Here is a 14,119-nt window from a genome sequence, read left to right as displayed (position 1 = left end):
ACTAACAGCACACACATAACCCCTCTTCTTCGCCAAAACGTGTCACTGCTGTCACCCAAACCAACGGCAGGAGCTCTCTTCAAGGTGAAAACCCAGGCGCTGATGAGCGAGGATTAGGCAAGCAGTCACCCTCTCAGCTCACAGCAGCACCTTTTACTGACAATGAATAATTGTTCAGAAGCACTTAGACAATCACATTCCAAAAGAAAACTGTGATAGTTCAAGACATGAAATATTTAAAAATACTATCAAAACGCATGTGACAAGGCCACCCTATGTGACAGCAACACACTGGCCGGCTTAATGGCTGGCGTGTTTTGAATATGTGCTCCAAGACACTGGAGAGCATCAAAATGGTGAGGTTGGTAAGATCCAGGAGATTGGGGGGCACTGTAGCTCAAAGGAGTAGAGCACTGGCCCCATATGCCAGAGGTGACGGGTTCATACCCAGCCCCCCGCCAAAAACTGCAAAAAAAAAAAAAAAAGATCCAGGAGATAATCACCACCACGTTACAGAATAATATTCGATTGTGCACAACGTGAAAAGGAATGTGGGTTGAATGTACTTCTGAAACCACATAGGCTGATATGATCAGTGATGACTATCATAGTCAAATATGAAACATAATACTGTGTGTGTTTAAAAGGAAAGGTGGAAAGGGGAAGTAGAAAGGGAACTTTCGCTGACCTTCCACCGTATTTAGTGCTTTTCGTTTGTTACCATATTCAACCCTGGACACCTCCCCGGAGGCTGGTTTTATGATCTCTGTTTTACAGATGAGATAATGGTCACGTCACACACTAGGCGACTGGAGTACCATACCTATATTCTTTATAATTTTCTAGCAAAAAAGAATGAAAAGTCCTTAATCGCTTGGAAATGCTGTGCTTGCTATAAAGTACATGATTTCATCTAAGCAACTCAGTCACAAATGAGAAAGCTTTTATTGCAAAGCAGTTGAAGGTTTTACCACTTACAATGCTTACTCTACTACCCCTGAGCCTCTTATTTCAGTTTTTTTATGACTTTTCTCATAAGTTACAAGCTTACAGGTAGAAAAGTAATCAGGGAAAATGTTTGCCCCCAAATAATTTACTAATGCTTAAAACCATTCCCTATTGGATTTTTTTCCCTCCTAAATGTGCATGCACCAATGTAATGTAACAGCATGAGGCCATATCAAATAATTATTCCAAGTAGAGAACATAAATTCAGTTCTCTATAGGGACTCACCACCTGACCATTTTAATTTACTTAAATGTGCCCATGACTTAAGTCAAAGCAGCTGGTACAACCTTCTCTTCTGCCTTCAGTGCTTTTACCACTGCTGACTGAACCTCTACTAAGGAGATTTAGTAAAGAAAAAATTTTTAGCCCCCCCCCCACCAGGGGTAAGATAGCATTTATTAGACAGAAAGGAATACAGAAGGAATAAAAAGCACCAGAGCTTCTTGCAGAGAGAAAGACCCACTTGGGAAGCCTTCATGTGGGTCTTTTGTCTGAGGGTATAAGGTCTTAAAAATCACATTTGGTCAAGAGTTGGTAGATGGAAAAATACATTTTCAATGTTAATGAGCATATTAACAAATAATGAATGCAGTCCTTCCAGCTCAGGGCAAAATGGCAGGGCCTTCCCTTTATGAAATTTCCCAGGTCTAGGAAGCTGGGGTCTCTTGTCCAGCCCTGAATAGGGGAACCCTGTATCAGGAGTACCAAGAAACAAACCTAGAAAATTTTAACTTTATCTGACAGAAAACAACATCAAAGTAGTTTTCGCTCTAACAATGCAAAATGTTTAAACAACCTAAAGATAATTTTCACTTTAACAAAATAGCTAGGAGAATCATCAAAGAAAACATCATGTTATCAAAGTAACCTTGACTCTACCTGTATCAGAACACATATGTTTATGTACAACTACTTCCTCAGAGTGTCCTGAGACAAACATCTTCACAATCATGCTGAAACCCCAACTAGACTATCATCATGTGTGGGCTAAGTAAACAAGGTAAGAGGTACCACTTCAGATTAGCTTCTTAGACTCCACTCTGCAGAGGGCTTTTTCTGGCGTGACCAGGAGAATCACCTCCTCACCTTCAAGAAGAATTATTTTTAGATGTCAGATATTTAGCACAGAATAAAGAGACCAGATCATCCACTGTAGCTACTCTCCTTTTCAAGATATAAGTTTATATTAAATTGAATATAAACCTCCATTTTAAGGAAAAAATAAATGCACTAAACCATCGTAAAAAGGGCAATTAAGAGGGCAGGGACAAAGAAACACCGGAATTAGAGCTTGCCCACCCACCTACCCCACAAAGTCGCTGCCACCTATTAACACCAATAGGCCATCATTTAGGGGCTTTCTTAGCTTGACCTAATTAGCAATGAGTCCCTGACATGTGCCTATACCTGTGCATGACATAGGACAACCTCCCCAAGGAACAAGATATGTTGCATCTGCTGGAGAATGAAGTTGTTTAATAGGCAAAAGAATAAAAAAACAAGTAATGGTAGAGAAGAATGTTAAAAAAGAAATCACATTACATACTTTGCAATATAACAGAGGAAGGATTAGATAGTATAATGTGATAAAAGTTTCCCTATTTTGTGTATAATCTCCTCTGCTGGAAAAAGAATTGTTCCAAGATCTTGATTAAGGCTTAAGCAAGAATCAGCTTAGTTTTGGCAGTGTGGTCAAGATAACAAAAGCCTGATTACACTCACAACGCAGAACATTGACCACACTCGCCTCCTCTTCAGTTGCTCCAAGATGGACATCACAAAAAAATCGTCCCGGTGGCACATAGGCTCTTCCAGTGTGTTTATGCCTCTTCATTAAAGCAAATGCAAACAGTGAATCACAAGCGCGTGCCTGTGATCTAAGTAACTATAATTTAATCCATCTTTTTGTTCATCATACAAAATCATCTCTGAAGAAAAAGTAGTACCAAATAACTGATGAATGAATGGGCATAATTGATCGTAGTTTTAGTAGAAAATTCTGATTATGGAACTAGGTTTGCTCACCTATGGGGAGTAAATACTCTAAAATCAATTCTGTACTTTTTCTGGAAATAGACATAACCCTCAAGACCAACAATTAGGAAGGTTCACTAATAACAAAGGTTAAAGATTAAAAAGATGGGGCAAATGTCTTCTTACCAATCATTCATTCACCGTGCACGCATATTACAGTAAAAGAAACCAGATGCAAATGCTGACCATGGGGCTCTCTATTGGCCCTGGTCTCATGCAGAGCTCCGGGTACGTGCAAGTTACAGGCTTTCAGGGATCTAAAACATCTGGCATGCCACGACATTGAAATCCTCCCCACCCCGTACTTTGTAGCATTTTAAGAAATTAGCTTGAGGTATTCCCTCAAAAAAACACTTTATTCTGAAGTTATAAAATCAGAACTAAAGACAGCTAGACATGTGGCATAAGAAGTTTTGAAAGGGTTTTTGGTATTTGTACATGAAAAATTAACTTGGACTTTAGAGCACTAAGAAAAACTTCCCTTATCTACTTAATTAACTGCTGTTTTTAACTATGATTTGGTTATGTACAGATAGTATACATGTATCTTCACAACAGACTGTTTTCTGATGCAAACTTAATGTTTAATAATTAAAAACGTACTCATGAATGTGTCTGAATCTAAAATTCTAGATCCAACCTTAAAACAAAATTAATAAATATCTAGTCTTTAATATCTTCACACTATACCAGTAAATACAAAGTCATTCCTTAATCTGAGGTTAACTTAGATATATAGGAATGCCTGGCTTCTTCTGTATTTATATGTAGTCTCACTTCATGATAAATACAAAACATGTAAACATATTTTGGTAAGAAGAACACCCAAGTAAAACTGAGACAAAGGAAAGCATCTACTTTCATATAAAGCCATCCATTGCCAAGTAACAGAACTGTTCTTCTGAAATTTCAGTTTTATTTCTCCAGACACTTCACAGCCAATGATTGATTATTTCTGTCTTCTTCAGGAGCTTCAAAACTCAACAAGTTAAAGAAAAAGCCTGGCCTTGTATTATAAACCAGGCAATGTATTGTCTTAGTTTTTGCTTTGTGACCCTACAGAAGACAGATTAGAAACAGAATGTTAGTGACGGCTATGCACTAGCTGTTGAGAACTGACTCATGTACGGGTCTCCAGTTATACCTCGATACATATATTCCCAGAATACAGACCAGACCTTCCTTTAGCAAGTGTTATAACAGTTTCTCTCCTAATCAATGCCTTGCCATCAATAAAATCGAAGATAAGATATAAAAGGAAGAGCAAAGCTGTAAATCCCCAATAATTTAAAATGAGTAAAATTACATTCCATATCCTACAAAATGGCATGACTATTCCACACATATGGATTAAACAATATGCCAAGAGATGGATGGCCACAAAAGTATAAGCCTGCTGTATCATAAATTTTTTTTAAATGCAAAACAAAAGCACATCAGAGCAATTTGCTCCATCCCTCACCTCCCTGGGAAGAGGGTAGACGTTTCTTCCTGCTTTATCATTCCATTCCAGAAAGATCACCTACACAGGAGTGTCCGACCTTTTTTCTTCTTCACAAATTGGAAGAGTAAGAGTTGCCTTGGGCTACACATTAAATACACAGACACTAACGAAAGCTGATGAACAAAAAAATAAAAAAGCCCATGCATACTTTTCCTGATATCTGACACTCCAAGATAAGCAAAATTGTCCTCAAATAATCTGTATACAGGTCACATTTAGAGTAACCCCCCAGCCTCTGTCACCCCTCACTCTCTGCTCCCCAGGGAAGGAGGGAAGGAGGAAGGGCTGAGCCGAGGAGTGAGGTGTGCAGAGCTAATACACGCAGAGTCTCAGCCCACAGGGATTCCCAGGCTGCACACTTGGCTCTGCTCTGCAGTGCTGGAAGACAGAACGGGCCAGCACACAGGAGTGGCCAGTGGCTGCTTAGTGACAGCCTAACTACCAGGACTACCTGCACACCCACATGGGTGATTCACCCAAAAGCCACCTTCTCCAACCTCGACCTCCCCCTTACGAGCAATTAAGCCCCTTCCACTCCAACTTGATTCTTTTTCATGTGCTCCCAACTTGGTGAAGGAAAGGATATATTATCTATCAGACCCCTGTATTAGTTTTTGCAGCATAACAAATCACATCAAAACTTAGTAGTTTAAGTAGAACCTCTGCACACTGACCACCCAAGGGACTGTAACAAACTGGTCAACATATAGAAGTGATCCACATAAGGAAGGTCTATGAAAATTAGGTCAAGTTAAGGAGGTGGTCACTATAGGGAGAGGTTAACTATGGCGGTTCTACGATAATACCATATATTAGCTCATGATTCTAAGAGTCAACTGGGCAGTTCTGGCCTGAGCCAGGCTGGCTGATCTCTGCTGGGCTTGCACATGGGTTGGCAGGCTGCCGGCAGGGTGGCTGGCAGCTGCTGATCTGTAATAAAACGTCCTCACTCATGTCTGGCAGTTCCTGCCACGTGTCTCTCATCACCCAGCAGACAGCCCAGGCTCATTCACATGGTGTGACTGTGAGGTCCCGAGAGTGGCAAAGGGGACTCACTTCAACATACCACCCATTTTCAAGCCACTGGTTGCACTATATTTGCTGAGTGTCTCATCTACCCAAGTGAATCTCCTGGTCATGCCTTGAGTCCATGAGCGAGGGGACTGCACAGGGTATGAACACAGGACGAAAAATTATCATGGCCATTTCTGGAAATAATCTATCAGATTGTGTCCATTTAATATGAAATGGTTGGCGGCACCTGTAGCTCAGTGGTTAGGGCACCAGCCACATACACCCAGGCTGGCAGGTTCGAGCCTGGCTTGGCCTGCTAAACAACAATGACAACTGCAACCAAAAAATAGGTGGCATTGTGGCAGGCACATATAGTCCTCCAGGTACTTGGGAGGCTGCAGCAAGAGAATCTCTTAAGCCTAAGAGTTTGAGGTTGCTGTGAGCTGTGACACCACAGCACTCTACCGAGGGCAACACAATAAGACTCTGTCTCAAAAAGATAATATGAAATAAAATGAAATGGTCACTAATTTCTTTAACACTCTTCCTATTGAGAGGTGTGATCTATGTCCCCTACTCCTAAAACTAGGCGAGCCTGTGCACACTCAGATGTAACAAAGTACAGCAGAAGTGACATGTGTATGATTTCCCAGGCTATTTCAGGCTTCCTCGCGGTCCTCTTGGAACACTCCTCCCTCTCAGCCCCTAGCCACCGTGCTGGAAAAAGCCCAGACGTGTTTGACCCTAAGTTGCTGGCAGTGGGGGGAGGGGCGGCAAGGATAACTGGAGCACACACCAATCACAATGTTGGCCTCTCCATCATCGTTCACAGGATCATATTTTTACCATGTTGAGCAAACAAGTCAATAACAGATGAAGTTTAAATATCAATAATTTTGTTTGCCTTTTTGGGATTTAACAATTTAGACTGAACAGTCAGACAAAATAATTCAATGAAGCAGAAGCTTTATTTCTCAACAAAATTCGCAGGGTACATAATTATTTATGTGATTATTAACAAATTTATTCAACAAATATAAATTAGGCGTTAGACACAGTTGCTGGTCATTCAGCAATGAAGCAGACTATGGCTCTGTCCTCATAAAGCATATATTTGGGCTACAGGCAATAAACAAAAAGCATATGACAGTGAAAACAGCAAACATATACTGAGTGCTTACTATGTGCCAGGCACCATTATAAGTGTTTTAGATACTAATAAACCTAGGAAATCATTACTATTATTATTCCCATTTCAAAATGAAGAAATGGAGGCATGGGAATTAAGTAATTTGTCTTTTTCCTTAGACACTGGAAACCACCTGATAAACTAGAAAGAGTTGCAAAAGTAGGCTCATGGATAACACCCCAAATAATAAGCCAAGAAAAGATAGGGCCGGCCTGTATTTAACCAATTCCATCCTCTATGGAAGGTATCTGCGTCTCTAGCAGGCATATACCTAGTGTCAGACACTACCACTGGCTCTTGATAACACTACTGTGACTAGAGCAGCCACCATCTCTCGTCCTTGGATTATGCAAGGATATGCACGCCTGAGATCATAGTTTTTTCAGTGTCTATTTCTCTGTACTCTTCTTCTTTTAGAAGACAGAATCCCTTGGGACTTGTACCACATTTTCTCCATAGTCCATTTTCTCCATAGTCTAAGCTGCTACAAGATATGCTGTGACTATTAATAAATGCAACAGGTTTCCAAAAGTCTCCAGTTCAAAACACTAGATCCAAAATCTTTAAATACAAACATATAAATATTAACAGACCAAAAGGCCTTAACAAAGTAGGGGAACTATTCTTTCACATCAGCCAAACATCTGAATCTGCTTCCAGATTTTATCTTCTCTATTGAAGCAAATGTTTACCATCTTCTATTTTAGTAAAACGTCTCCTCTCATGACACGGGAGTTTCAAACCTAAATTTTATCACTTATCTCTTTTATATAACAAAGAGAGAAGTTGCAGAGTTTTCTTTTCTACTTCTCGGTAGATAACTGCCTTAAGTGATTTTTTCAGGGCAATAATTTTAGCCAATAACAATCTGTGCTTTCACTAGGCAGCTGCTGGAAAAGGAGGCGAAATAAACTTCCTACCAAATGGCAAATCTCATCTCCTTTTCCAGGCTACAAGAAGCTAACTTTTAGCAGCTTGGGAGAATACAAGTGGCTTTACCCATTGCTTTAAATCCCTATAAGCCAGAAGACAACTCCCAATGGCCACCTATGAGTCAGTCCTCTCTATCCAGGATGAAATTTCCTGCTCTTCCCACTAATGTACTCCTTTCCTCTCCAAAGCAAAGGATACTCTTAAATACCAGGGTGTTCCCACTACCACAAATTTTACTGTGGGAATAAATGGTAACAAACACCATATGAAATCCATTCATGAAGATACATCAATCTTAATTGGAAAAGAACTCAGTGTTTATTATTTATTTTCCATGGATACTAAAAGAATCAGGCGACATGAAGACATTTTTGTTTAGAACTTCAAAATTTAAACCCAAGGTTTTCCTAATACGTATAATAAAATAATCCCGAATTATTTTCCTTGAATCCTCAATGATTAAATAATTTCAGAATGTACAGGTATACATTCTACAATGAAAACAAGAGTAAACTTACCCCATTTTTAAAAGTTTTATGAATGAGTAACTCAAGTTAATTTATCTTGTAAAAAGAAAGCCCTAAAGATGCAGGAATAGCTTTCAGAATAAAAACTAATCATTTCGTAAAATGGTGGTGTTAAAACTGAGGCAGCATTTCCTAGCCAGCATTCATCAGCTGCCATGCAATGTAAAAGGTGTTCGCCTACCAAGTTTGGCAGGGGTTATAATCACTTGCCTTTGGCAACATCGTAGATGGTCTGCGTGAATACTTTTGCTTCCAAATTTGGCATGTAAAATCATTTAACCTAAGTAGCACTATCCTAGTCAATTTCAATTCACATTCAAATTTTCTCTTCAAGACATTTCTCTAATAATTATACATTCTTACAAACACAGATAATCCCAAGACTGATGCAGCACACCAAAGTGTATAGTCAGGCCAACTAAAATAGAAAGTTAAATTATTTAAGAACTACAGAATGCTGAAAATGGGAAGAACCATAAAATTTATCCAATTCAATCCCAGTGTTTCATAGATGAAGAAATTCAATGATTTTTTAAATCAGCTGCATCATTTGCCTAAACTACTTAAGACAATAATTTTCAAATGGCACTTCTCTGGTTCTAGGGTTGGTCAGGAGACCTCAAGGGTGCCGGGAGTGCAAGGCTTCTGGGCTAGCCACTTCCTCTTCCACCAGATCAGGTTCTCATTTTACTTGTTTCATCTTTGGGGTTCGGCATAATATTTCATTTGAAGAACAATGCCACATTTCTATAAAAAAGACTAACGAGCACACGTGATACTTCGATCAACTACGTCAGTTTTTTTCTAGTCCAAACTTCAATTTTGGACTTTATTTTTTTAATTTCAAAATATTAAGAGGGGTACAAATGTTTTCATTAGATGAATCATACCCAGGATGATGCTGACGTCAGGGCTTTCAGTGTGAGCTAAAGGATGGGTACATACGGGAACAAAGATGTTTTTTCTTTCTAACCAACCCTAACAGCTCCATGGGATGGTGAGAGAGCCAGCAGGAGGTTTGGTACTGTGGCTCTCAAGAAAACCAGACAACTCCACAGAATAATCAAGGAACGGCTAGGGGGTGCACATACCCTGAGTTGCCATTTAAATTTTCCACACCAACCAACAATGAAATCAACAGGAGCAGAGACCTCAGGGCAGGGACGTGGGCACTGCAGCTCCAAAATGCGGATGACATCGCCAGATTTGTAACAGACACGGAGGACAGCCCCATGCGGTACTCTTATGCCCACATTAGAAAATTCTGCATCCAGCTATCATATGCAGACCTCACCTGATTTTGTTCATTTTTTTTTTAACCTTTAACAGAGAACATTTTATTACCTCCAGAGTCACAAATCACGTCTAAAGGAGGCTAATAAATCTATGTTTCATCTAACAAGCATATCACATTCAAATTACTTAACAATACTGGAAAAGAAACAAAATTCCTCAAACATAAAATTTGAAGTACAGGTCAATTCCTTTTATTTGATAAATGTTATCAGAAAAGTTTTTAATTTAAAATCATTGATTTGGCTCGGCGCCTGTAGCTCAGTGCCTAGGGCACCGGCCACACACACCAGGGCTGACAGGGCCTGGGCCTGCCAAACAACAATGACAACTACAACCAAAAAATAGCCAGGCATTGTGGTGGGTGCCTATAGTCCCAGCTACTTGGGAGGCTGAGGCAAGAGAATCACTTAAGACCAAGAGTTTGAGATTGTTGTGAGCTGTGACATACTGAGACTCTGTCTCAAAAAAAAAAAAATAAATAAATATATAAAATAAAATAAAATCATTGATTTATATTTTGTTTTAATTTTAAAGAAAATAATGCTCAGAGGATTTCATACTGGATTGACTCCAAGACTTACAGAATATAAAAAAATAGTTGACTCAAGTATCTAAAATATTCTGCTATAAATAATATGTTTTACTGAACTTCTTTACAAAGATTCAAAAAAAAAAAAACAATACTCACAGTTACTTATTACTCCTCCCAGGGGATCACCTTTAAAGTCAAATTCAATATCCATATATTTTCCCTGCAAAAAAAAATATTATGAGTTTTCAAGTTCACTTCAAAACATTCAGTCCATGTACTTCTTAGAGAATAGCATACTTTGCCATTGTTTCAATACATTTGTTTAAATGCAATAAAGAAAAACACAGTTTGTAGTATAACAATAATGCAAAACCATATGCCCCCATAAATCGTGCAGCTAAATGCCCAATTAGCTCAAAGCAAATATATCTTGTTGCTGATTTAAGAATAGAACTTGTTAGCCATCACATAATTTTCCACTTTATGTATGTGTTTTAAACTACTGAAAGACTAAAATCTGGTATGCTGATGCCCCCAGCTTTATTTTTATTACTAAGAACTGCCTTAGCTATACGGGGTTTTTTCTGGTTCCATACAAAACACAGAATCATTTTTTCCAAATCTTGAAAGTACGCTGTTGGTATTTTGATAGGAATGGCATTGAATAGGTAGATTGCTTTGGGAAGAATAGACATTTTAACAATGTTAATTCTGCCCATCCATGAGCATGGTGTGTACTTCCATTTGTTAAAATCCTCTGCTATTTCCTTTCTGAGGATTTCATAATTTTCTTTATAGAGGTCCTTCGCCTAGGTATTTCATTTTCTTTGAAACTTTGATGAAGGGAGTTGTGTCCTTAATTAGTTTCTCATCTTCACTGTTATTGGCATATACAAAGGCTACTGACTTGTGGACATTGATTTTAAATACTGAAACATTACTGTATTTTTTGATGACTTCTAGGAGTCTTGTGGTTGAGTCTTTGGGATTTTCTAAATATAAGATCATGTCATCAGCAAAGAGGGAGAGTTTGACCTCCTCTGCTCCCATTTGGATGCCCTTTATTTACTTGTCTTGCCTAATTGTATTGGCTAGAACTTCCAGCACTATGTTGAATAGTAATGGTGACAGAGGACGACCTTGTCTGGTTCCAGTTTTGAGAGGAAAAGCTTTCAGTTTTACTCCATTCGGTAAAATATTAGCTGTGGGTTTGTTGTAGATGGCTTCAATCAGTTTTAGAAATGTGCCACCTATGCCTATACTCTTCAGTGTTCTAATTAGAAAAGGATGCTGGATTGTATCAAATGCTTTTTCTGCATCTATTGAGAGGATCATATGATCTTTATTTTTGCCTCTGTTAATATGGTGGATAACGTTTATGGACTTGCATATGTTATACCAGCCTTGCATCCCTGGGATGAAGCCTACTTGATCATGATGAATGACTTTTTTGATGATAAGCTGTAATCTATCGGCTAGGATTTTGTTGAGAATTTTTGCATCTATATTCATGAGTGAGATTGGTCTGAAATTCTCCTTTTTGGTTGGGTCTTTTCCTGGTTTAGGTGTCAGGGTGATGTTTCCTTTGTAGAATGTGTTGGCAAGACAACATGGTACTGGCACAAAAATAGAGACATAGACACTTGGAATCGAATAGAAAACCAAGAAATGAAACTAACATCTTACAACCACCTAATCTTCGATAAACCAAACAAGAACATACCTTGGGGGAAAGACTACCTATTCAATAAATCGTGTTGGAGAACTGGATATCCACATGTAAAAGACTGAAACTGGACCCACACCTTTCCCCACTCACAAAAATTGATTCAAGATGGATAAAGGACTTAAATTTAAGGCATAAAACAATAAAAATCCTCAAAGAAAGCTTAGGAAAAACACTGGAAGATACTGGCCTGGGGAAAGACTTCATGAAGAAGACTGCCATGGCAATTGCAACAACAACAAAAATAAACAAATGGGACTTCATTAAACTGAAAAGCTTCTGTACAGCTAAGGAGACAATAACCAAAGCAAAGAGACAACCTACACAATGGGAAAGGATATTTGCATATTTTCAATCAGACAAAAGCTTGATAACTAGGATCTATAGAGAACTCAAATTAATCCACATGAAAAAAGCCAACAATCCCTTATATCAATGGGCAAGAGACATGAATAGAACCTTCTTTAAAGAAGACAGACGAATGGCTAATAAACATAAGAAAAAATGTTCATCATCGCTATATATTAGAGAAATGCAAATCAAAACAACCCTGAGATATCATCTAACCCCAGTGAGAATGACCCACATCACAAAATCTCAAAACTGTAGATGCTGGCGTGGATGTGGAGAGAAGGGAACACTTTTACACTGCTGGTGGGACTGCAAACTAGTACAACCTTTCTGGAAGGAAGTATGGAGAAACCTCAAAGCACTCAAGCTAGACCTCCCATTTGATCCTGCAATCCCATTACTGGGCATCTACCCAGAAGGAAAAAAATCCTTTTATCATAAGGACACTTGTACTAGACTGTTTATTGCAGCTCAATTTACAATCGCCAAAATGTGGAAACAGCCTAAATGCCCACCAACCCAGGCATGGATTAACAAGCTGTGGTATATGTATACCATGGAATACTATTCAGCCATTAAAAAAAATGGAGACTTTACATCCTTCATATTAACCTGGATGGAAGTGGAGGACATTATTCTTAGTAAAACTTCACAAGAATGGAGAAGCATGAATCCTATATACTCAATTTTAATAAATTGATAAAAATTTATAAATAAAAATAAAACAATAAAAATAATAATAATAATAAATAAAGACTACTGAAAGGTACATGAACTCAATTCAAAAACAAAAAATGGGAAAAATAAGTAGCCCTCGTATAAACACTAGCCAGGAAGACAAATTATTTCACTTTTTACAGGCAAAATGTTTTAAACCATGGCTAGTCACTCCAAACATGCTAGACAGAGGATAAAATGCAACCTTCAGAGGTGTTTGTATGGCTACTCAAAGCAGATACACGATTATGTGGTGTGGCCAGCTCAGAATCAGACTTACCATTATTACTATTTTTGGCTTTTGACCTAGATATACCCCAATATATAAGCCAGGTTCATAATACGCTTTATAGACGTTATCTTTTTTTTTTTTATTGTTGGGGATTCATTGAGGGTACAATAAGCCAGGTTACACTGATTGCATTTGTTAGGTAAAGTCCCTCTTGCAATCATGTCTTGCCCCCAGAAGGTGTAGCACACACCAAGGCCCCGCCTCCCTCCCTCCTTCCCTCGCTCTGCTTTTTCTCCCCCCCCCATAACCTTAATTGTCATTAATTGTCCTCATATCAAAATTGAGTACATAGGATTCATGCTTTTCCATTCTTGTGATGCTTTACTAGGAATAATGTCTTAGAGCTTAATACTGTGATTTTTAAAGAACTGGTCTATAATGGCCTAAAGAGTAACAAGTACAACAGAATAACCCCGACAGCTGTTTCTTGTTCAGAAAATCTAGTAAGTCAAGTCTTAGGTTTTATTTCATGTCCTAAGAATTACTTTAACTCTTTCTAACTTTCAAGATCATAGTAAGGAAGAAGAAAAACCAAACACATGGAAGTTAGTCAATAATGCAATTTGTGACTTTTTATTAGCTTATGCACCTTCTCCATTTTCACTGTCAGGGGTCACTTGTTCTTTAAAGTCTATACTTATTCATAAGCAAATGTCTGTCGAGCACTTCCTTGATGCTGAGGCAGGCACAAGAGAACTCAAGGCACAGCTCCTGTCTCCAAGGAGTGAGGAATTGAGACAGGGCAGCAGGACATGTGGCGCGCACACGTGGGAGCACACATCCTACAGCAGGTCTGCGTGCGGAGAACAAAGACACGGGGAAGAGGCAGGGCAGGGAGTCAGCCCCGACTTAAATGCAGAGTAGCAGGAGAGGCGAGGCCGCAGGCTTAAGAACTGGCATCTGTGTGGATGGTGAGTGGGGAAACGAGGCTGGAGAGGGAAGCCGGAGCCCATCACAACTTCGAGATATTCTCCTTACAGCAAAGCCATGTCCTT

General features: G+C 38.9%; 1 protein-coding gene across 5 annotated transcripts in view; it reads right to left on the bottom strand.

The window, feature by feature from the left end:
- Positions 1-14,119, bottom strand: part of MYO1B (myosin IB) — a 194,336-nt gene that overhangs the window by 67,359 nt on the left and 112,858 nt on the right. For all 5 annotated transcript variants that reach the window (XM_053596276.1, XM_053596277.1, XM_053596279.1 and 2 more), the window contains exon 7: positions 10,195-10,258. In XM_053596276.1, the coding sequence (XP_053452251.1) occupies positions 10,195-10,258 (64 nt within the window). The remainder of the gene's footprint in view (positions 1-10,194; positions 10,259-14,119) is intronic.

The sequence above is a fragment of the Nycticebus coucang genome, chromosome 7, assembly GCF_027406575.1.
Source record: "Nycticebus coucang isolate mNycCou1 chromosome 7, mNycCou1.pri, whole genome shotgun sequence".
Lineage (NCBI taxonomy): Eukaryota > Metazoa > Chordata > Mammalia > Primates > Lorisidae > Nycticebus > Nycticebus coucang.
Note: the sequence above shows the minus strand (reverse complement) of the source record. Positions and strands in the feature narration are given on the sequence as shown.